Source organism: Silene latifolia, chromosome X (assembly GCF_048544455.1).
Source record: "Silene latifolia isolate original U9 population chromosome X, ASM4854445v1, whole genome shotgun sequence".
Taxonomy (NCBI): domain Eukaryota; kingdom Viridiplantae; phylum Streptophyta; class Magnoliopsida; order Caryophyllales; family Caryophyllaceae; genus Silene; species Silene latifolia.
This window is the reverse complement of record NC_133537.1, coordinates 38349947-38375652: the sequence shown is the minus strand read 5'-3', so window position 1 is coordinate 38375652 and position 25706 is coordinate 38349947. Positions and strand designations below refer to the sequence as shown.

The following is a 25706-nucleotide window of genomic DNA, read 5'->3' as shown; positions in this document are numbered from 1 at the left end:
TAATTTGTACTTATTATTCACATAATTATTATAAAATTTACATTTGTTATAGATCATATTATTTTAATGAAAAATGTACGTACAATATATTTATGCCGAAGGTACATTTTATTTTCATTGGAGGTACATAATATATTCCTATATGACATGTCATGTATATTTCAATTATTTATTAAATTCATATCATTAATTCGTTAGGTTCATCATATATATATGTAAGGGGTACATTGACCATGTGATATAGGTACATCTATAATAAAGGTACATTTTGTAATAATTATAGGTACATATCATGTTTACTACAATTATTTATTAACTTTATTTCGCTTATTCATCGGGGACACATTATTTATATTGGAGATACATTACATATTAAGTATAGATACAAATAATAATTATCACAAGTACATAAAATATGTTGTTCAGTTTTTGTCAAGTACCCTTAATTAACTCAGCATGTACATTGATTTTATACTAAAAGTACATTTAATATAAGCTAAAAGCACATTTAATAGTATAAAATCAATGTAATGCCCAGTTAGTTAAATGTACATGATAAAAATTGATCAAAATATTTTATGTACTTATGATAATTATTATTTGAACTTATAATTTATATAATTATTATAAATTAACGAAAAATGTATATACGTACAATATATTTATGTTAAAGGTACATTTTATTACCATTGAAGGTACACAATATTTTTTCTGTATGACATGTCATGTATATTTCAATTACTTTTCAAATACATATCATTAATTCGTTATGTGCATCTTAGATATATATATATAAGTAGGGCGTACATTGACCATATGATATAGGTACATCTTATAATAACTATGGGTACATATCAAAGTATTTATGTTTATTTAAATTATTTATCAATCACGTTTCAACAAATCATCAAGTACCTTTAATTTATTTAGGAGGTACATTAAATATATCTACAATAGGTACATTTATTAACGATTATAGATTCATATCATGTTTATTTTAATTAATTATCTTGCACGGATGAATAATCATTTACATTTTATGTATATGAGAGGTACATTAAATTTATAATATAGGTCCATATAATACTTATTAAAGGTACATATCATGTTTATTTTAATTAGTTATCAAATATGACTCGATTTTTTATTATGTACATTTTATTTATATAAGAGGCACATTAAATATATATTATAGGTACATATAATAAATATTAAAGTTACATACCATATATATCTTAATTAGTTACAAGGCATGTTTCAATAATTATTCAAGTACATTTTAATAATATAGAAGAGACATGAAATATATAATAAATGTACATTTTAATAATTATAGCTACATATCATATTTACTACAATTGTTTATTATTTTTATTTCACTTACTCATCGGGGACACATTATATATATTGGAGGTACATTAAATATAAAGTATAGATACAAATAATAATTAACATAAGTACATAAAATATGTTGTTCAATTTTTATCAAGTACACTTAACTAACTCATCATGTGCATTGATTTTATACTGAATGTACATTAAATATAAACTGGAAGTACATTTAATAGTTATTAAAGGTCCATATTGTTTTAATTCAAGTCTTAACAAAGATATATATTAAAAGAGATACAAAAATAACAACAAGATGCATGTGTCATAGTGGTAAAAGTAAGTGTATTTTAACCAAGAGGTCGTGGGTTCAATCCCCATCAACAAACAATAATAATAATAATAATAATAATAATAATAATAATAATAATAATAATAATAATAATAATAATAATAATAATAATAATAATAATAATAATAATAATAATAATAATAATAATAATAATAATAATAATAATAATAATAATAATAATAATAATAATGATGATGATGGTTGCTGCTGCTTCAGAGTCTGTTTTCTCTTTGACACCGCGTCAGCTTGCTTTGTAGAAGTCTCATCAGGGTGCCCACTCCTCTGATTGGTTGCGTGCGGTTCCTATCTATGGGTTGGGTCAGAATATGAACGGGAGGACTTACCGTAGTGTGCTTGGGTATCGACTGGGTGTTCTGTTATTCACGGTATCTAGGCCATGTCCTGCTTGCTCTCGGGTTTTGCTGATGATGTTTACGGGGACCACGCTATTTCTTGTACTGGTACTGTGAGTGTTAAACATCGGCACAACCTCGTTCGTGACACCTTATTCGACATCTGCTATAGGTCTGGTATTTCTGCGGGTAATGAGGTTGATATCGGTTTGGTTGACGGACATTGTGGCTCTCTTCGTCCTGCGGATTTGCTGCTTTATTCCTGGGACAGAGGGCGTGATGTGTGCGTCAATTTGACAGGGTCTTCTCCTTTGAATTAGACTGGATGATGGATTTTGTGCCCGGCCGGGTTGTCGCTGATGCTGCTCAGCGTAAGTGTGCTAAGTATGGGGATTTATGCGCTGCAGCTGGTTATGGTTTCCTTCCCTTCTCTTTCTCTTCACTTGGGGAGCTGGGTTCGGATGCTGTCGCCTTGCTCAAGCGGATCCATAAATTCTCGATATCTCAGGATGCGGGGGCTCAAGTGGCTGCTTATATATTTACTAGACTTAGCTTTGCTGTTGCTAAGGGTGTGGGAGCCCAGATTGTCTCTCGGCTCCCCACCAATTTCATGTAAACTTTTATTTTTCTATTTATGAAAGCTGCGCGCATCCTTTTATAAAAAAAACAAAAAAAAACATAATAGTAATAATATTAATAATAATCCTCTTCTTTCTCTGACTAAAATTCTCTCTGAAAACAGCGATCGAGTGGTGCACTCAGCTTTTGATCTGAAAGCTTCGCTGTCATGCCGAGGGGCCGGCCGCCCAAAATTATCAGTCGAAATACTATACCAGCTGACAAAGCTATTGATGGACAAAAACGTGTTGGGGATTCTTTGATTCATTCGCCTGGCACTACGGTCCTGGGTGATTTTATGGAATCTACTTCTCCGATTGTTTCAGTATCTTCTCCGGTGGTGACAGGACCGTCCATGTCTAAATCCAAGGAACAGGTAACTTCTGCAACTCCTGTGGTTACTCCAGCTGTTTCTACGCTTGTGGTTAACCCCGGTATTCGCAACCCTCCCCCTAAGAAACCCTATGTTCATGCTTTAAAATCCACTAGTAAGGGTATGTCTCTATATTTTATAAAGGGTAGTGAGAAGGAGGTGGTTATTGAAGAGGAGGACATTGTTGGAGAAATTGAGTATTGGAGCAGTACGCTGGTTGGTACGGTTATGGGAAAGCAGACATTTATTGTAGAACTTAACACCCTGGTGTCTAAACATCGGAACCATATAACCACCCCTGAGATTCTCTATTTTTCTCGTGGTTGGTACTACTTTAGATTTTTGTCTAAAGAGGATATGGCTACAATTCAGGCAAACTCTTGGAATGTTAATGGTTATCCTTTGGTGTTTAAATCATGGTCGCCTACTGTTGCTGAGGAACTGGCTGAGATTACTACGGTTCCAGTGTGGGTTCTATTTCCTAATCTAGATCCATGTTTCTGGTCCCAAACTACTTTGAGTAAGGTAGCCAGTTTTGTGGGGCGACCTATATGTGTTGATGAGCATACCACCACTAATACTAAAATTGCATTTGCTCGAATACTGGTTGAGGTTGACCTTTCCAAAGATTTGCCTAAGAGTATGACTCTTCAGACCCCTTTTAGAGGTACTGTTCTTCAGAAAATTGAGTATGAATGGGTCCCTCATTTCTGTCATTCTTATGAGAAAATTGGGCGTACTCAGGATAGGTGTAATAGGACCAAATCTAAGCAGGTGTACAAGCCAAATCAACATGTAACTGAGTCAGTAGCAGTGCCTCAAGTGGCTCCTCAATATCAGGAGGGGTTCATAGTGACTCCTTCTAAGAAAAGTAATGCAAAATAAGTAGCTGGGCTACCTACTGACACTGTTATCTCTACTCTGGCTAATAAGTACTCTGCTCTAGATACTGAAGCTTCTGTCATTGTCTGTATTACGGTAGAGCATGAGCAAGTTCATGTGAATTTGGAGCAGGGTAGTGTAGTGGAAATTGAACCAGGAGGGCATCCTCCCCCTCTATCACCTCAATGATCATTTCCTCCTGGAATGTGAGGGGGATGACTGACCCCCTAAAACAGCAGGAGGTTTTAGGCTTCCTGAATTTCAATAAGGTATATTGTGGTTTGATAATTGAAACTCATATTAAGAAGGATAAAATGAGTCTTATACATAGGACAAAGTTTAACAAATATCACTTGGATACCAACTAGGATATGCATTCTGGTGGGAGACTTTGGGTTTTATGAAATCCTGCTACAGTACAGGTGCATGTGTCAGCAAGAGGGGCTCAATTCCTTCATTGTTCTTTACTTCACCATGCAAGTCAAAGGCTGATTCTGGTTACTTTTATCTATGCTTTTAATAGGGCAATGGAAAGGTTGGAGTTATGGGATAGCTTGACACATATCTCCACTGGGATTACTTTGCCATGGGTTTGTCTTGGGGACTTTAATGTCTCTCTCACAGCTGATGAGAGGGTAGGGTGCATCCTTCATGATAAGGAAATGCAGGAGTTTAGGGACTGCATAGCAGACTCTGATTGGCAGATCACCCTTACACTGGAGGCCTTTATACTTGGCATAATAAGAGGGAGATTAATCCTAAGTGGGCCAAATTGGATCGTTTACTTGTCAACCCCAATTGGTTTCTACAAATTCCTTCTTCCTCTGTGATGTTTTTACCTGCAGGCATTTCTGATCATGCATCTATTGTGTTAAACATTCCTGGTCCTAACTCTAAGCCTAAGTCTTTTAAATATTTAAATTGTTGGGCTCTTTCCCCTGGTTTCTAGCAACTTATCACAGAATCCTGGAACTTTGGAATTGCTGGCACTCAGATTTACACATTATTCTCAAAGTTGAGGAGGCTTAAAGAGCCATTAAGGAATATCCACTATATATAATGAGTTTTCTAGACTTCAACATAGGAATGCTGAAGCTAAAGAAAGGCTTTTCAAATGTCAATTTTTACTTCAAGCTTCCCCCCTTAATCAACTTTTATTGGTGGAAGAGAAGACCCTTACTTCCTCCCATCTGAAGTTGAAGAATGATGAGATTAGGGTTTTGGTTAAGAAGGCTAAGCTCCACCACTTGCAATTTAGTGATGTGAATACTAGATACTTCTATGATAGTATTGCAGCAAGGAAGAGTAGGAACACTATTGGTTTTATCACTGATGTCACAGGGAGGGTTTGTAGAGGGCATGAGGAAGTTGCCCAGGCTTTTTTATGGTACTATAAGCTCCTACTTGGTTATGAGGAAAGTATTCATCCCCTTCCTCCCGAGTTATTCTCCCATCATATCCTGCAGAATGCCACACATTTGGATAGTACGGTCACTCCTCAGGAGATCTGGGATACTTTCTCTTTTATTGATAGAAATAAGAGCCCTGGAGTTGATGGCTACTCATCAGGTTTCTTTAAAGATACCTGGCAGATCACAGGCCCTGATTTTATTGCTGCTGTGAAGGAATTTTTTAATACTGGAAGGATGCCAAGAGCTGCTAACTCCACTCTCATTGCACTTATTCTAAAAAATGAGGCTCCTCAATCAGTCACTGAATTCAGACCTATCTCCTGCTGCACTGTCTTCTATAAGACAGTGAGCAAGATCTTGGCTAATAGAATGAAGAATGTCTTGGGTGACATTGTTGGATTAGAACAAGGTGCCTTCATTCAGGGTAGGGACTTGTTTGACAACTCCATGCTTGCTCATGAGATGGCTTTTAAATATAATAGAAGCCTCCTTACGCCTAGATGCATCCTCAAGGTAGATATACAAAAAGTGTGATTCTGTTAATTGGAACGTCTTGACTAACTATTTACAGAGATTTGGTTTTCACCCCAAGTTTACTCATTGGGTGATAGCATGTGTTACTTCTTCCCATTTCTCACTCTGTGTTAATGGCACTACTGAAGGTTTTTTTCCTGGGAAAAGAGGCCTTCGACAAGGAGACCCCCTCTGCCCATACTTTTTCACTTTATGTATGGAAGTGCTTTCCAGGCTCCTAAGACAACTCCCCTCTTACCCTGGTTTATCTTTTCACCCAAAATGTGTTAAGGTTAACTTAACACATTTAATTTTTGCTGATAATCTTTTGATTTTTACTAGAGGAGATCTTCCCTCTATTCAAGATGTGGATAAGTGTTTGGCTTTATTTGCTGGTTACTCTGGACTTCGTGTCAATCCTATAAAATCTAATCTGTATTTTGGAGGAGTTAATCCCCATCTGAAGCATCTCATTCTCACCACCACTGGCTATGTAGAAGGAGACTTGCCTGTGAGATATCTGGGAATCCCACTGTTTGGGGCTAGGCTAACTCAGAGACTGTTTGTTCCTTTGCTGGATAAGGTTAGAAGCAAAATTACTCATTGGGCTAATAAATTTTTAAGCTATGCTGGTAAGATTGCTCTTATCAATTCTGTTATTTTTGGGATTCAGAATTTTTGGGGAGCTAGTATTTTGTTTCCTAAAGGAATTGCTAAAAAAATCCACAAATTGTGCAAGGATTTCCCCTTGGGTATTTCTGAAGGTAACAGGAGAATGGTCTTTAAGAGCTGGGGGAGTTTGTGTAGGCCTAGAAAGGAGGGTGGGGTGGATATTAAAGAGATTTTAAGTTGGAACAAAGCTCAGATGATGGGTTGGCTGCAAAAACTTGAGACCAATGCTCCAAATATTTGGGTTCAGTGGGTTAATGCCTATATTTTGAAGGGTGTTAGCTTTTGGGAGTTCCATATCACTGCTGCCCATTCATGGTTCTGGGGTAATATCATCACTTGCAGAGACAGTCTTATTGAGCTTACTGGTGGAGTCCAATAGGCCAAGGTCATGCTTGGTAAGCCTAATTATAAAATTCAGATTTATGAAGGTTTGAGGACTAAGGGCCCTATTCTCTCTATGCAAAAGACTTTGGGGGATGTTTTTAACTATCCTAAGCATGTTATAATAGGCTTGCTTGCTGTCCAGAACAAGCTGCCTACAGTGGATAATGTGTGTAGGAGAGGGATGATGATAGTTAATAGATGTGTGTTGTGTGAGAACCACTCTGAAACTGCCACTCATCTCTTTTTTGAATGTGAGTACTCTGCAACTGTTTGGCAAACAGTATCTCAGTGGCTGCAGATACCCCCTCAGACTCAGCTGGTGCAGGTTCTTCACTGGTTTAAGCGTCATACCAGGGGCAAAGGCTGGATAAAGAGACAACGAAGATGTCTACTGTTGTGCACAATCTATTTGCTTTGGAATGAAAGAAATAGAAGACTTTTCAAAGAACTTGCTGCTCCCCCTAGTGCTATTATTAGGAAGGTGTAGTACTTGGTATTAACTCGTCTGAAAACTATAACTTTTGACGAGTTTTTATCTTGATATTGTTAGGTTTTTTTTCTATTGTTTTTCTTAGGTAACCTCACTGGTTCCCTTGTAGATGGTTTGGATCTGTACTTATTTGCTACCATTATTAATGAGAAATGATCCTAATCTTTCTGCAAAAAAAAAAAATAATAATGAAAAATTACTAAGATACCACTATTATATAAGTAATTTATTAAAAAAAAAAAAAACTCTATATACCGTGCATTTATTGCTTGGGTTTTAAACTAATTATATATTAACAGGTAATGCGAAGGACGAGATATTATCTAGTTAATATTAGAGTTTTTTTTATAATAGCTACCACATATAATCTCATTTTTACCAATTGTTACAAAAGATTTTTTTTTTTTAAATACTACTACCTACATATTAGGTTCGGGGAGTAAATCATCACCACATCATAAACAGAGGCAAAAAGAGAGGATCACAACCATTAATTTAGACTATTCCCAGGCAAATGTCAAGATAATTGGGTCACGACTCATTTTTAGTCTTAATCTCACCTTATTTATCTTGACCTTTTTTCACCCTTTCAAACAGAAGATTACCACCTAGGTCATCAACTCAATTATTTTTTATTTTTTAATATTTGCAATCATTTCCTACATTCTCTACCGACAACAAATTAATGAGATCTTCTCCTTTTTTATTAATTTTTAGTAGTATAATCAATTAAAATAAGACACATATAAGGCCATGAGGGAGGTCAATTTTCCCCAACAAAGGTCACCAATTGACCTCTTCTCTCCAAAGGTCATCCTAATTTGTGTGTTAGGTGGTAATTAGTATGACCCAATAAGGTAATAACCTCCCTCATGACCTTGCTTGGAGATGGTCTTAGAAACTTCATCTTAAATAGTATTTTCAGTTTCTATTTTGCCCTACCCTCTCCATTATACATTTTCTATTAGATTTGTCATCTATTCCATTAATCCTTCTTCCATCTTTAATTTTCAAGTTTATCCATTTCAATTACAAAAGTGAAAAACCAAAACTCATAACATCTTCTTCTATGGTGTTTTCCCCTCTTTATTTCTTAAATCTTGAGTCTCAACCTTCTCCTTTAGAAAAGGTTCAATTTTGATCCTAATTCATCTTCCATTTCCCCCTTTCCAATAAATTTTCATCAATTCTCTCTTCTAAAGATTCAATATTTGTGTAAATTCCCCAATTTTAATTTGATTTAATAATAGTTATTGAATCCCTAGCTTAATTGGAGGGAAATAGTTGGTTCGTCGGTTTTGTTACTCGTCGTTAAAAGTTACCTAAACCAAAACAATATTTATAACTTCACAAACTACTCTACTCTTAGTAAAGAGGTAAGTAAAGGTCGGATTCCAAGGGACGGGTATTGATGTAGGATTTTCGATTGCAAATGGTTGTCTCTAAGGGTGTCACAATTTGGGCTGAGGTAGGAGATCAACTAAACTAATCAACAATATAAAAGCAAAGCAATGAAAACAAGCAAGATGATTAAAATGAGATGTAAACAATTGATTAAAAGCACTAGGGTATCATGGGTTCATAGGGGATTCATGGGATTTGATCATACAAACATGTTCTCTACTAGATGCAAGCAATTATCGTTGTGATGGGATCGAGTTAGTGTATATCTTACAATCCCTAAGAAGGTTTGGGTCCCGGAGCCAAATCGATTAGATTGTACAACATCTACAAGTCGACTTAATCCTCCCTATCCAACTATATGCATGGTCTAATGAGACTCGAGTTGGTTTATGTCTTACAAGTCTCATTGAAAAGATAAGTGATGGGTAAAAAATGCAAGGATTCATAGGCTCACATTTCATCAAACATAACATGTGCATAAGTTGGAATCACAACAAGTAAGCAAATTATTATGAAAACATATTAGATTAAGCATGAATCAATCCCCAAGTTGGTTTCCCCTAATTACCCATTAACCCTAGTTAAGGAAACTACTCAAGTCATTATCAAGTTTAACATGCTAACAAGGTTGTCAATCATACTAGCAAGGCAAAACATGATCAACAAATGAAGATGATTAACAAAAAATTAAAAAGGATTAAGAGAGAATTATACCTATAGAGATGATTCCAAATAATAAAGCAAAGAATAATAGAAGTACTTGATGATTGATGGAAGGTTGTCAATGCTCCAAATAAACCCAAATAATCTTCTAATTATTCAAAATAAATGATGAACAATAGAGAAATTAAGGAAAGATTGAGAAATGAGATTTGTATTAATGTTAAATTAAGAATTGATTACAAGATTAAGAGAGTATTAAGACTTGATTAAGATACGATTAAGATCCTATTAAGATGACATGCTAATCTAGGTAGTACAATGGGGTATTTATACTAGAGATTAGGTATAAGGATTAGGGTTACTAAGGGCTTAAATGACTATTAAGACCCTTAAGAAAAGTTGAGGAAGTGCTCCTCTCCAAGGAGATGCTCATCTCCGTTTTGGTAGTCTCCAGGAAATCTGCTCGTCCCGAGCGTCTAGGCAGTAGGCACGGTAGGTTCTGCAAGGGAATCCGAGCGGATCAGGGGAAAGACTCTCGGATTTGTTGGCCTCAAGACGAGCGTCTTGGCATCGGGACGCTCGGATTCTGGGCAGGGAGACACTCGTCCTGGGCAGGGAGACGTTCGGATCCTGGGTCAGCACTTCTCTTTTCTTCTTTCCTCAATAATCCTCGGGGATCTTGTTGGGGATGCAAGGATCGTTTTATCATTGCCCAATCTACTTTATTATCTACATAGGCCTTCTAGTATCGTCTTCCCTTTGATGCTTGGTCATTGAATTTGATCAATTTAGCTTCATTTTGCCATGAAAATGCAAGGTTTGCACTCCTTTCCTACCAAGGGAACAAAACCTCAAAGAATATGCAAAACGGGATACTAAAGATAGTAAATGACCTAATTATGCACTAAAAAGCATAGGAACGAGGCTAATTCGGGGGCTAAATATGCTTAAATATGAGTCACATCAAATATCCCCAAACCGAACCTTTGCTCGTCCCGAGTAAAGAGGTGACAAAAACTAGGACCCTTATTCAAACTAACCTACTAATATAGTCGATGTGAGACAATTAGCGGGGCTCACTCCGCCCCTTCAACTCACAACAAGACAACCATGAGGTAGGATGCCTTCTTGCAAGGCAAGGTGGGGCTTGCCAAAATGGCGACACATCCAAGCATTAAAGCACACAAAACAAGTAATGGATGCTTCTACAAAAATGAATAGCCACTTTCCTCATCTAAGTGGCGGAAATTATCTATAAGGGAAGCAATCTAAGGGTACACATTCCATCATAGATACGGTTTCTTCAAACTACTAAGCCTAGAAGGATACCAATAAATCACCTCCAAGTTGTGTCAAGTTAGGTACCCTTGTCCCCAATTGTTAAATGCTTTCGTCAAGAGTAGACTCCCTATGGTGTTAGAAACACTGGAGAATCGCGGAATTCCCCTTCTTGCGTAGACAAGAAAAAGGGCCGTCCCCTCTCTACCATGCACAAAAGTGGATACGATGGAAAATGGATCAATAGAACTTGAGAACATTTCTTTTGATGTTTGGCATTTTCAACACTTGACAATTTCAACTTTTCGTTGCATTTTTCTTTTTGAACATTTTCAAAGTCACCCTATTTGTAGCGAGGGTGCTTATTTTTGAAGCATAGGAGTTTTCATTTTTGTTACTCCTCTTTTCTTTTGATACAATTGCAAACTTTTTGACTTTTCATTTTAATTCTTGAACTCAAACTTTGAACAATTTTTGTGCCCATTCCCCTTTTTGATGACAAAATGTGGTAGAACATGGATGATGGTTGCGTGGTTTCAAGGGTCACCTTGGAATAAACGGTAGCCAAGGAGTTATCACACCACAAGGTACTCTTGACTAGGCCTTAATCCATGGGTCAAAGGATACTAGCATGACACATCCTAGGGTGTTTTACAAGTATTCTAACAAGCAAAGTCATAAGAAGAAAAAGTATCTACAAGGGCCTCATATACACTTGTCAAGCTTCCCAAATATACGGTTTCACAAAATTTTTCCTAACATGCAACTATATGCCATGATGCAACTAACATATATACATCCTAATGCATATGCTTCTACCAACTAGTATGCCAAATAATCTAAATGCAATCTTAAATTCACATTGTTTATACCGCATCAATCAAAATAAATCCACATAGTCATTAACATAAAGAGGAAAAAGGAGATTGGAAAGATCATACCATGCGGTCTTCAATATCCTCATGTCTCGTATGTGGCGTAGTCGATCAATGTGAAAAAGGATGAACAAACACAATATATACAAGACTACACTACAAAGGAAATGAACATTTTTTTGGATTTTTGAATTTTTCAAATTTTTATGGTCTTTATGATTTATGAAATAAAAAGGCATGTTTTTGTATTTTTCACAATTTTTCAATTTTTATCATTTTTGTTTTAAAAAGTTATGTTAGAATTTTCCATCCCCACACTAGTATGGGCATTGTCCTCAATGGCCAATACGATAGGAAATTATGCAATCTATATGAAAATGCATGATTTCTAAGCTAAATGCAAACTATATGACATATAAACAAGTGATGCAACTAAACTATACTATATGATGCATGAGTTTTTGTTTTGGTTGGAGAGCATAATTTAGATTAGCTCCCAATGCATATGCATAAACTTCCCCAAACCAAAATAGACACTATTTCTAATGTCAAAAATTGGGGGAGTTCATGCATAAGGATGCTATGCATGAAACTACAATTGTCATTTGGATTTTGAATGTGGGAACAATAAAAAAAACACCTCAATGGGACCGAGGTGTGAGTCCTCTAATTGATGCTAGGACTCAAAAATCATGATCGAGATAAAAATTATATGAAAAACAAGAGAAATAAACAAAGCCTAAAGGAGGTGTAGGAGACTCACAAAGTATTATGGCATCCTCCCAAGAGCTTGCTAATCCTTAATCTTCGCCCATGGCGTCATCACTATCATCTCCATCATCATCAACCTCTTCACTAGAATCAACCTCCATAGACCCGGAGTCATCTCCACTTTCACTTGAACTTCCTTATTCATTCTCTTCATCATTTTCTTCACCTTCTTTTCCACCACTCTCAACAACAACCTCCTCTTCACCCAAGCTAGCACCCCTAGAAGCACTAGGAAAGAAGACTTCCATATCCGCCCAGCTAGGCAAAGGACAAGATTGGTCAAGAAGTCCTTGCCTAGCTAGATGTAGGAGGGGCGGATATTGTGCTCTATAAGCATCGACTCTATCCCCATAAGCTTGCTTGTGCATTTGTTGCATCAAAAGAGTCAAGTAGTCATTCCCCGCCTTAACATTTTCGGGTTGAAACTCATGGTAGGTGAATGGGTAGGGTGGAGTGATAATAGAGGAGGAAGGCTCGGTAATGTCCTCCTTTTGATGTTGTATAATATACTCGGCTTCCTCGGAGAGTGGGAGAAGGTAGTTTGGCCTATGGACATTTAATCGGAAAATTTTGTTCGGTAAAGTGAAGGATTTGGCATCCTTTGTTAACCACCCAAATTTGTCGTCAAGAATATCATTCTTGACTCATTTGAATTTTTGAACCATGGTGGCTAGATCAATGATATGGCCTCCCTTAACCGGTTTATAGGTGCCATCCTTGTTGAAGTTCCGGTTGAAGTGTTTTGCCAAATAAGTTACCAATCCCCCATTAATAATAAAGGCCGTACCTTCCTTGCCATGATCGATATTGAGCCACCTCTCAATTAAAAGTTGAAGAATGTTGTACTTTGTGGTGAACTCTCTACCAATATTCAAGGTCGACTCAAGATAAATAAAATCAAGCTCGGTGAAGTGGTTTGTTCCCTTTTTAGCAATCAAACTATGCCCAACAACCTTGTGCCATACCTTTATGCCCGGATGATGGACATAAAGGGCACGACAATCATGGTAAGATGTAAACTTTCTCCTGGTAATAGTCTTCCATAAGGGAGCGGGATCATATTTGGTTGGGGGCTTCTTCATATAAGTTGGGTCATTTCTAAGGCCAAAAACTTTACCAAACTCGCAAAAAGTCATTTTCCTATCAACATTCTCGAGACGGAATTCAATGGTTGTTCGAGTCTCCACCTTGGTAACTTTCAATGAGCTTAAAAACTCCATGGTGGGGGATGAGTAGGTCGACTCTTGCATATTAAACAAAGTAAGCAATCCCATGGACTCGAAGAAATTCTTTGTTTGTTCTAAGACACCCAATTTGGTCAAAGTCTCTTGGCATATGAACTTGGTGGGTAAAATAGATTTCTTAGCAAGAGATAAAAATTTCTTCCTATGGGCATCGGATGCGAAAATTACCTCCAGATAATCATCTAGTTGCTCAACAACCGGAGTAGAAGTAGTAGTTTTAACCATAGGAGGAGTAGTCTCTTGAATCTCCATACTTGAACTTTGAACCACCAAAGCCTTTGAAGCTTGTAGAGCTTGTTGCCTTTTTGAGAGATTCTTCTTTGGAGGTGCCTTGCTTCCACCTTTTGTCCTAGCCATCTTCTCCTTGTATGTAGTAACACCAAAGGGATGCTTGATTTCTTCAAGTTTCAATAAGACCCAAATCGATTTAGGATAGTTGAATTTTGCCTTGTATCCTAAAATCGATTCAAACTTTGAAGATTTTGGTGTTTTAATTGCTTGTTGTTGACAAAGGAGTAATTTGTTTGAGTTTTGAGGGAGTTTGGAATTAATTTGGGTGAATTTGGTTGAGAAATTTGATTTTTTTGTGGATGGAGGGATTGAGGGTTTTGGAGATGTGGTTGTGTTTTGAATGAGTAAAATGAAATGGGAAAGGTGGGGTTTTACTCCCGTTGGATTTGAATTACACAGGGGAGACGAGCGGATTCTGGGTCGGGACGCTCGAATTCTGCTTCACTTTTCTTCAGAAAATAAGACCGTGCTGAGACGAGCGTCTTCTGAGGAACACGAGCGTCTTTCTGAAGGGAGGCGAACGAATTTACTTGAGGACGCTCGGATTCCTTGTCAGGAAGAAATCCTAAATTTTACCAGCAGTAAGACGAGCGGATCCTCTGTGAGACGAGCGTCTTGACTGAGACGAGCGGATTCTATATGGAGACGCTCAGATCTTCAGTCAGACCAAATTCTTTTTCTTTTGCTCTCTCAGGACGAGCGTCTTCTTCCCAGGATGCTCAGATTGTCTGTCAGGACGAGCGGATTCTTGTCGGGCCGCTCGGATTGTCCCTCTACCTCACGAATTCAGTTCCATCCGTGGGTATTTCATAACCCGTGTCATTTACTCTTCATTCATTTGGTCTTCATTATGGGGGCACTACGAAGGCTTGGATAGGTTAGGCAATTTCTATCCCCACACTATGTCAAAACACTACACATCAATAATTATATAAGTCCCTCCCTCACTTTCTCTCGAAATGATAAAAATCTTGATCAAGGCATAAAAATACAAATCCAAAATTGACAAAAATGAAATGCAATAAGTAAAGTGCAAGTTAAGGGGTTAGAATATTTACAAATGGTGGTTTAGGGAGGACTCCACCAAACTCTCATCCATAAATGAGATGTCAAGGGGGCATAACCAAGGTGTTGTTGATGTTGCTCAACACCTTGAAGAAGTAGTCGAAAGCTTGTTCATTGTCATGATAAAGATCCTCAATAGACCTTTGCACTTGTTGTTCTTCATTGTGGTCTTGGGTCATAGCATTACTGATATAAGGATTGAATAACCCTTCAAACTCATCATCCCAAAGACCGCATACTTAGTCTACTTGTTCCCCAATAGTATCATGAGTTGATGAGAACAACTCCTCTTTCTTCTTGTGATTATGGCCAATGAGGCCTTCCTCTTCTCTTGTCATGAGTGGTGGTGAGTCATTCAAGCTCTCGTTCTTGTTGAAACGTTCTTGCTCTTTGGATGGAGAATCTTGGAGATTACCCATTTTCTTCTCCCATATGGGTGGTGATTCTTTACCCATAACTTGTTCTTTGCATTGAGATGCCAACTTCTTCCTATCACTTTCTCGGCTATAATGATCATCCATGAAACATGGCTCATGTAGTCGGGGAGCTCTCAATGTCTTGTCAAGATTAAAAGTGATCGTTTCATCTCCCACTTCGAGTGTGAGCTCTCCATGTTTCACGTCAATCACCGCTCTCGCGGTGTGTAAGAAAGGTCTTCCGAGAATGATAGGAATGTTGGAATTCTCCTCCATATCAACAATAACAAAGTCCACCGGGATGAAGAACTTTCCAATTCTTACCGGCACATCTTCCCATATCCCTAAAGGTGTCTTCGTTGATCGATCCGCCATTTGAAGCGTGATATTAGTGCACTTAAGCTCTCCCATTCCTAACCTTTTGCACACCGAATATGGCATGACACTCACACTTGCCCCAAGGTCACATAGAGCTTTGTTGATTGTGGTGTCGCCAATGGTACATGGAATAGAGAAGCTTCCCGGATCCTTTAGTTTTGGAGGTGAACTTCCTTGTAGGATGGCACTACTCACCTTAGTGAAAGCAATAGTCTCAAGTTTCCGGATGGATTTCTTCTTTGTAAGAATATATTTCATGTTGTTCATCAAGTTGTTCATCAAATTTAGGCTTAGCTTGACGACTTGGAAATGGAAGCCGAATCACAATAGGCTCCTTTTCTTTAGCCTTTTCTTCATTCTCTTTTGAAACTTCTTGAATGGTGGTGGGTTATTCTTCTTTCTTAGAGTCTTGAACAACTCTTTCCTTGTCACTAGCATTCACAACATCTTTATCAACGGGCCTCTTCAGCCCTTCATACCTTGTACCACTCCTCAAATGGATGACACTCACCGACTCTTGTCTTGGGGGATTACCTTGAGGTGGCAATTGCCCATTTTGTCTTTGTGAACTTGAAGATGCTAATTGATACATTTGGGTCTCTAACATCTTTGTGTGAGCTAGTATGTTGTTAATGGTGATGTCTTTTGTTTGGCTATTCTTTTGCATTTGAGTGAAAAATTCTTGTTGGTTCTTTTGCATTTGGAGGACCGCTTTTTGAACATCAAAACCTTGGTCATTTGTTTGATTGTATGGAGGTTGATTTTGATAACCTTGGTTTTGATTGTAAAAGGGTCTTTGAGATTGGTTTCTCATTGGAGGTGGGGTGTATGTTGTTTGAGGGTTTTGAACATTTTGGCTTTTGTATGAGAGGTTGGGATGGAATTTGGTGTTTTCATTGTAATAGTTGGAATAAGGGGTACCACTCTTGTATGCCTGGAAAGCATTCACTTGTTCCCCAACATTCACTTTGGTCATGTCCCAAAGTTCCACAACTCTCACATACTCCACTTGGAATTGATGAAGATGCCACCATGGCATTAACATGTTGCTTAGGTGATTTGGAGGCCTCTTCAAGTTTAGCCATAGCCTTCTCAAACTTCAAATTAATGGTGTCAATATGAGTACTAAGTTTAGCACCCAATTGAGTAATAGAGTCCACTTCGTGCTTTCCTCCTCTAGTAGCCTTCCGAGGTCTACTATATTCTGAGTTATGGACCGCCATTTCCTCAATCTTGTTCTATGTTTGATTATCATCAATTTCGGTAAACATACCATTTGATCCCATATTGAGAATGTTTCGGGAGTCTTCATATAGACCGTTCCAAAATTGTTGTATAAGGAACCACTCGCTAAGTCCATGGTGTGGACAAGATCGACAAGTATTATCCTTGAATCTCTCTCATGCTTCATACAAAGATTCCTCATCCCTTTATTTGAACCCGGTGATTTGGGCTCTCAACATGTTAGTCTTCTCCGGAAGATAGAACTTTTTGTAGAAAGTAAGTGCCAATTTCTTCCAAGAGTCAATACCAAGAGTAGCCTTATCTAGGCTCTTCAACCATTGTTTCGCGGAACCAATCAAAGAGAAAGGAAATAAGACCCATCTAATTTGGTCTTAAGTAACTCCGATTTGATAAATCACATCACAATAGTCACAAAAAAGTCTCCATATGAGAATGAGGGTCTTCACTAGGCATCCCCCCAAATTGACTTCTCTCAACTAATTGTATGAATGCGGATTTTGCAATGAAATTACCGGTTAAGTGTTGTGGGGTAGGAGTATCATTTGGTATATTCTCCTCGATTGGTACGGAATGTGATGAAAATTTAGGCATTGTGGGTTGATTTTGTGGTTGGTTATGTGTTGGGTTATCCTCCCTTTCTCTTACAAAAGGGTTGATGAACTCAATGTTATTTGGTTGAATGTCCACAATCTCACCAATTCCTCTCAAAGTATTCCTAGCAAGTCTTCTATTGTTGGTTAAAGTTCTTTCAATTTCAAGATCAATGGGTAACAAGTTACCTTGTGATCTCCTAGACATGCAAAATATCAAACAACTCGAAAATAATTAGAACAAACCTTGAGGAGTTTGACTTCCCCAAGATAAAGAAAGACACAACTAAAAACAATCAAAGAAAATCAAATCAAGTTAACACCGTCCCCGGCAACGGCGCCATTTTTGGTTCGTCGGTTTTGTTACTCGTCGTTAAAAGTTACCTAGACCAAAACAATATTTAAAACTTCAAAAACTATTCTACTCTTAGTAAAGAGGTAAGTAAAGGTCGGATCCCAAGGGACGAGTATTGATGTAGGATTTTCGATTGCAAATGGTTGTGTCTAAGGGTGTCACAATTTGGGTTGAGGTAGGAGATAAACTAAACTAATCAATAATATAAAAGCAAAGCAATGAAAACAAGTAAGATGATTAAAATGAGATGTAAACAATTGATTAAAAGCACTAGGGTGTCATGGGTTCATAGGGGATTCATGGGATTTGATCATACAAACATGTTCTCTACTAGATGCAAGCAATTAATGTTGTGATGGAATCGAGTTAGTGTATATCTTAAAATCCCTAAGAAGGTTTGGGTCCCGGAGCCGAATCGATTAGATTGTACAACACCTACAAGTCGACTTAATCCTCCCTATCCAACTATATGCATGGTCTAATGAGACTCGAGTTGGTTTATGCCTTACAAGTCTCATTGAAAAGATAAGTGATGGGTAAAAAATGCAAGGATTCATAGGCTCGCATTTCATCAAACATAACATGTGCATAAATTGGAATCACAACAAGCAAGCAAATTAATTATGAAAACATATTAGATTAAGCATGAATCAATCCCCATGTGGGTTTCCCCTAATTCCCCATTAACCCTAGTTAAGGAAAGTACTCAGTCATTATCAAGTTTAACATGCTAACAAGGTTATCAATCATACTAGCAAGGCAAAACATGATGAACAAATGAAGATGATTAACAATAATTAAAAAGGATTAAGAGAGAATTATACATATAGAGATGATTCCAAATAATAAAGCAAAGAATAATAGAAGTACTTGATGATTGATAGAAGGTTGTCAATCCTCCAAATAAACCCAAATAATCTTCTAATTATTCAAAATAAATGATGAACAATAGAGAAATTAAGGAAAGATTGAGAAATGAGATTTGTATTAATGCTAAATTAAGAATTGATTACAAGATTAAGAGAGTATTAAGACTTGATTAAGATCAGATTAACATCCTATTAAGATGACATTCTAATCTAGGTAGTACAATGGGGTATTTATACTAGAGATTTGGTACAAGGATTAGGGTTACTAAGGGCTTAAATGACTATTAAGACCCTTAAGAAAAGTTGAGGAAGTGCTCCTCTCCAAGGAGATGCTCATCTCCGTTTTGGTAGTCTCCAGGAAATCTGCTCGTCCCGAGCGTCTAGGCAGTAGGCACGGTGGGTTCTGCAAGGGAATCCGAGCGGATCAGGGGAGAGACGCTCGGATTTGTTGGCCTCAAGAGGAGTGTCTTGGCATCGGGACGCTCGGATTCTGGGCAGGGAGACGCTCGTCCTGGGTAGGGAGACGCTCGGATCCTGGGTCAGCACTTCTCTTTTCTTCTTTCCTCAACAATCCTCATGGATCTTGTTGGGGATGCAAGGATCCTTTCATCATTGCCCAATCTACTTTATTATCTACATAGGCCTTCTAGTATCGTCTTCCCTTTGATACTTGGTCATTGAATTTGATCAATTTAGCTCCATTTTGCCATGAAAATGCAAGGTTTGCACCCCTTTCCTACCAAGGGTGATGGGGCATATTCTGCACCGCTGACCAAGTCAACGTATTGAGCAAGGTCAAAGATATCCACAGCAAGTCAACGACTTAGACAGCCTAGCCGATACAGCCCACCGGCACACTCAATCCTGGTCTCGGCCAGCGTCACTTTCTTTTCCAAATCGGATGCCCTTTAGACATCCATGTGGAGGGGGGATACGGTACGGCCTAAGAAAGACCAGGCCGAGGTAAAAGAAGCCGCCGCAGAAGAAGCCGATGCAGGAAATTTTTTACAAATTACTTGCGCAGAATATACGCTCAAGCATACATCGGAGCCCATACCACGGCATAGACTACGCTGGGGGCAAATTGATGGGGCATATTCTGCACCGCTGACCAAGTCAACGTATTGAGCAAGGTCAAAGATATCCATAGCAAGTCAACGACTTAGACAAATAGCCGACATGACCCATCGGCCGGTCGGCACTGGTCTCGGCATGACAACCCGCCAGCCGGGACACATACCCGCGTATTCATATCCAAGACCCCTCGGCGGTGAGTCAACAGGGCCCGCCGGCCTGCCATAGGTCCCTCGGCCGAGGGGTAGATCAGTCTTTCCACCTGCTAGCCACTTGGCCACTTGGCCACTACGTGACAAAAGGTGAAAGCCTATAAATACTCCTCAACCTTCATTGAGGAGGAGATCCAACTAATCCACAACTAAACCTAAATACACTATTCATCTGGTAATATCTTCCTTATCTCTCTACAATATACATTCAGCCAAGTAACAACTTATCCCTTAAGTTTACTGACTTGAGCGTCGGAGTGAGTACGCTTGGCACAAAGCCAAGCCCTCAGTTCGTTCATTGTTGCAGGAGAGGCCGAGAGGAACGATTAAGACCAAGGGAGAATCCAACTCAAGACATCATTCAACAAGCCACGGGTGGTAACTATACTTGCTCTGGAATTACACCCGGAACAAAGGGAACAAAACTTCAAAGAATATACAAAACGGGAAACTAAAGATAGTAAATGACCCAAGTATGCACTAAAAAGCATAGGAACGAGGCTAATTCGGGGACTAAATATGCTTAAATATGAGTCACATCAATAGTTTAATTTTCCTGGATTTGTTCTTTGGATTAATTTTTGAAAAATTCTAGAACTTTGATCTAAATTCTTATTAAAATCATTGAAGAAAACGCACCTGTGATTCGAACTCATTTAGGGAATGAGAATAAATGTTAAACCTAATTTGGGATCAAATTTGTGGAATAAATTTAATTAGGAGGAATTTCTGATTGAGACTAATCTAATTTCAAGTAATTAGGTTTAGGTTTTTAGAACAATTGATAGGTAAAAGGTTAAAAGTTAGGTTAGAGAGGGAAATGTGTGGGTAAGTAAAGGGATGACTGATCAGAGTGTAAAGTAGAGGGTATTATAGTCTTATCAAGCACAATTGTAGTGATTTACTAATCGAACCTAATATGTAGGTAGTAGTTTTTAAAGAATTTTTTCTTTGCTAACAGTTGGTAATTTCTTTTCCATATTTCCAATGGGGCCAAAGACTCATTACTCTTTGGTTATGGATTATAATGGAATAAATCAAAATGGCTCACTAAAGTGGTTGCGCTTCTTTCTTTTGTGAAGTAGCGGTCCTTCGATGCAGTTCTCGACGCAATTTTCATCTTGGGTCATTCGGAAATAGCCTCTTTGTGTTGATAACACAAGGGTAAGACTGCGTACATCCGACCCCATTACCCCGCATTTTGCGGGAGCCATTGAGACACTAGGGTAATGTTGTTGTTGTTGTTGTTGTTGAACAGTTGATAAAAATTGGATTATATGGTGATATCAGTTATAAAAAACCATTACTATAATTTGTCAAAGGTTTGAAGTAACTGTGTCGACTACGAACAATCGGAATTACTTTTTCACATACGGATTTTATTTTTTCACATACATTTTTTCTATTAACTTTTCATATCATAACCTTTTCTTCTAAACCTAACAAATTAACTTACCCTTCTCCCTAAAATCGAATCTAATTGCTTTGAATAATTGAACAATGGATCACAATCGTCTAATTAGTGGATGAGTGAAATTAATATTCCGTTTTGTTTAGTTGCTCGTTAATTAGCCAAAAATGATTACAAGGGTCTATGCAGCAAAGAGGATTAAAATGCGAGATTTAATTAATACGAATTTTAATGAAGTTAAAGCATTCAATGGGAGGCTGTGGAAGTCTGGGAGATTAACTCCATCAGTTCATCTAGCGTATGTAGAAGCCAACAAAAGTCGAGCAAACAATGGTTGAGACGCATAATTTAATAAATATATTGGAGACCCCAAAATCTCATTGAAAACGGCACGTATCCGTCACTTTGGAGTGACGGATACCATTTTCTCTCACAAATGACCCAAATAGAGGAGAGAGGGAAGCACATGGGGGTGCCCCACCTTGTCTCCTCTATCCGTTTTGTGAGTGACATTATCCGTCACTTGCTCCGACCCGTCTTCACCAAGACTAACTGATTGGAGACCATGCTTACTTGGTGCGGATAATCCAAATAAAACCTTAATTGATGATTTATTTTGTGATGACATGGGTAATGTTCCGAGTACCAGTGAACATAGGCAAGATGATTACCCTTTTTCTGATGACTCTCATTCCACGGTGATCATGGTCGGCCGGAGCATGGGTCGACCAGGGTGGCAGGGTAAAGTCGGATGAAGTGGGTTGTCGGAGGGAGATGATGGGAAGGGAGATAGGGTAAAATTGTAAAATATATATGTGAAAGAGAAAAATCCGTATGTGAAAAAGTACAACCCATAACAATTGGCCTAAATAATTGTCTTGTTTAGGTCGTGTCCGTGCTTGGATCATGCCGGTCTCTATGGCCCAACCCATATCCCACACTTAGGCACTTAGCATGTTAGTTTAAAGTTACCAATATCAAAAGGATGGAGCGCAAAGAGAGGAGATAATTTGGAGGAGGAGGATAATCACAAACCTTATCTCAAAAACTGCTCCAACCTAAAATTGAAGTGAGTAGTGTAATACTGCATCAAAAAATGTTGGCAACTCCATCACTTTCATCATCAACAATTCCACTTCCACTCCCACAGAAACCCGCGTTTCTTCATTCCAAATCCACATTCCATGGCCTTCGAATTGCGTCCCCAAACCTTTCTTCATCTTCTCTCAGGGCACAACCCTCTTCATCTTCGATGGTGATGATGTCTAAGAAAGATGAAGACTTGAAGGAAATTAGGACTAAAACTAATGAACAAATTAATGATGAGATATTGCAGCTTAAGGGTGAACTCTTTATGCTTCGTCTTAAAAGATCTGCTCGTGAGGATTTCAAGCCTAGTGATTTTGGTTCTTTGCGCAAAAGGGTATCTCTCTCTATTTTGCTAATTATTTTAATTTTTGTTTGTTTCTTGTGAATTTAGGCTGATTGTGTTCATGGGCTGTCGTTAATTTTGGATTTCTTTCTGTTGTTTATGTTTAACATGGCTTGCATAAATTGATTTCATGGGTTGTCGTGTTATTTTCATCTCGGGTCATTCGGAAACTGTCACATTGTGTTCCTAACTCAGGGGTGAAGCTGCATACATCAGGTCCCCTTACCCCGCAATTTGCTGGAGCCATTGAGCCACTTTGGTTGCAGCGTTTTGGTTATTTCTGTGAGTAGTTGATTGGCATAATGTACAATGTTGTTGTGCTGGCCAAATTGTCATCGTTCTTGTTGCTCTATTGTTGTTTATTTCTTCTTGTATGTTGCAATGGTTAGGGTACATAGGTCGTTGTTTGGTGTTGCTGGTTAGAACAATGGATATTGTTGTTATGTTTAGTGCATAATCCGTGTGTCAGCCGGAAACAACCTCCTTGTGTCTTGTTAAATAGGGGTAAGGTTGTGTCCATCTGAGTCCCTGCCTTGCCATTTTGGGATCCCTGAGAGGCACTGGGCAACGTTGTTGGGGTTTATAGCTAGTATTGCGCATAATATTGTTATGTTCAAGTACATTTTGTATTTGGATTGCCGGGGATAATCTGCTGCATATGAAGTTTGATAAACTCTGAATACAGTGGTGTTTTGAATAAAGAACAATACAGAGGATTGTTTGTTATTGATGTTGAGGCTTGTGTTTCATATTTTGATTAAAAAAATTGAGATTTGGGTTTTAGAATCACATGTGTTGTAAACTTGTATGTGGTCGTGTGTGTTGTCAGTCGCCTATTCAGAGGATTCTAAAGGATATCGGTCATTGCTAAAAGCTAAAGAATAAAGATAAGACAAAGTAACTGTCTTTCAGGTTGGAACATTTATGTGAACCAGCGATTCCTGATAGTCACCTTCAAGGGGTTTAGGTATAGATGTGAGTTACTAAATTTGTAATTAGCCACACTCTGGAAGACTTATGGTGATGCTTGAAACCTATTGGAAGAACAACTCCATAGTGATACTGCAAGATCAGAATTTGGTGATATTGTGTTATTTATGACATTAATAGAATTGAGCATGTTATCATGGTGAATTTGCTTCAAATTTGAAAAGTTTCGCTTTTCGTGTTTTACACATGGACTTTTCTTCATTCTTGTTCTTATTATGAAATGCATGTCTCTGCCGCTCTTGAAAATGCGCCTAATTACCTCCTAGCAAACGACCCTGGACTTTATTTTTGGTGTTACAAATTGTGTATCAGTAAGGCAGTCTGGTTATCGTATGCATTGGAAACGTTATAGTAGACCCGTCTTTTCTTCTGTGAGTAGGATCTTCCTGTTGTTTTGCAAGTTTAATGAATGACCTTGGGACATTCTCGTCGAGTTGTCGTACTCTTTCAAGTTACTGGCTTTCTCTTGTCTTACTCACCAAAAGAATGAGATATGTTCTTCATGTTGTGGAGGACATTGTGGCTATGTCACCCGTTGTTCTCTAACTTGGGGTGAACTGCGCCCTTTCAATCAAATTCACGAGTTGAGCCTTAATTTAGCTAATTAGTTAAAGAGATATCAATGTGGTGCTTTTCAAAACATACTAAACTAAACTGCATTTTTCACTTCGGGCTTCTTATGCATTTGGGTGCATCTTTAAATGCAAACCAGGGCCCTGGTTTGGCTAAAACACTGACACAAACGTTTCCACTCAACAGGTTGCACGCATGCTCACAGTAAAAAGAGAAAGGGAGATAGAACAAGGAGTAGGCAAAAGGTTGTCAAGAAAACTCGATAAGGAGTGGAAAAGAAGCATTGTTGTAAAGCCGCCGCCTTCTCTGCTGAAGTTACAAGAAGAAAAGGCTACTGCTGAGGCTGAGAATGCCTAACAATTTTAAAGCTGTATTGATTGATTACAAGTGTATTCTATTATAGTTTGTTTTCAGCTCGTTATTGTAGCAGTTTGATTTCTTATGTCAAATTCACTTTCGTATTTAAATGATCATTTACTATGTTAGTACTCCTCATATCTCTGTTTTTTCTTACTTATTAGTGCTGTGGGCTGAATGCCAATGGTCCTTAACACTTTGGATTGGCTCTCTATTTGGGCTTTTAGTAAAATCTGTATTGGGTTTAAAGCTGATTGTTTGTAGCTTTTTTTAACAATAACTTTCTATGGATTCATTCTAAAGTATATGATGGAAATAGAACTAAAATGATTGCGGCCCGACGTGTAAGCATTGAAAATATTTTATTTATGTTAATACGGAATATGAATTTTATTTCGATAACACGATATACTTTTATGTTGATGACATGATACTATTTCATTCGTGCGTTTTTATGAGATTTCTCCTGCTGATGCATTTAGTAAATCGTTCTTGAGAGATTATACCCTGTACTTGTATAAGCGATGTTGAGGGTGTTCCAGACTTCTACTGTAGCCATATAGGTACACCGCTCTTAAAGTAGCTTATACGGAGTATATTTTTCATAATCCTGAACAAATATTTTGAGAAATGTAGAAAATTTATTTAATGGAATCATGTTACATTTTGTGTTTCATACACTTGTCTTCCTGACACACCCTCTATATAATGTAATTTCTACAATCTTTTCTATGATTAAGGGTTATGTGTAAGAAGAAGAAGAAGAAATAAGACACAAAATGACACGTAAAAATAGGACATAAAATCCTCAGTCATGTTTAAGTTTAAGTGACCA

At 37.9% G+C, this 25706-nt stretch overlaps 2 protein-coding genes and 1 non-coding gene across 3 annotated transcripts; all 3 read left to right on the top strand.

The window, feature by feature from the left end:
- Window positions 1-6892: 6892 nt before the first annotated feature.
- Window positions 6893-7375, top strand: LOC141617204 (uncharacterized). The gene has a single exon (XM_074434387.1). It carries the CDS (start codon window positions 6893-6895, stop codon window positions 7373-7375), a length of 483 nt encoding a protein of 160 aa, XP_074290488.1.
- Window positions 7376-17116: 9741 nt separating this feature from the next.
- On the top strand, window positions 17117-17226 carry LOC141625250 (small nucleolar RNA R71). The gene has a single exon (XR_012535039.1). It is a non-coding gene; the product is annotated as a small nucleolar RNA R71 (small nucleolar RNA).
- A 5262-nt stretch (window positions 17227-22488) lies between these two features.
- On the top strand, window positions 22489-25120 carry LOC141623242 (large ribosomal subunit protein uL29c-like). The gene is made up of 2 exons (XM_074439326.1): window positions 22489-22942; window positions 24701-25120. The coding sequence occupies exons 1-2, from the start codon at window positions 22616-22618 to the stop codon at window positions 24869-24871; spliced, it is 498 nt and encodes a 165-aa protein (XP_074295427.1). The 5' UTR covers window positions 22489-22615; the 3' UTR covers window positions 24872-25120.
- The last annotated feature ends 586 nt before the right edge of the window (window positions 25121-25706 follow it).

Excerpts from the sequence above, each read along its gene's own strand:
- LOC141617204 (XM_074434387.1), top strand. The coding sequence starts at position 6,893 with ATGCTTGGTAAGCCTAATTATAAAATTCAGATTTATGAAGGTTTGAGG.
- LOC141623242 (XM_074439326.1), top strand. The coding sequence starts at position 22,616 with ATGTTGGCAACTCCATCACTTTCATCATCAACAATTCCACTTCCACTC. Across the intron at positions 22,943-24,700 it reads TTGGTTCTTTGCGCAAAAGG|GTTGCACGCATGCTCACAGT; the intron begins GTATCTCTCTCT and ends TCCACTCAACAG.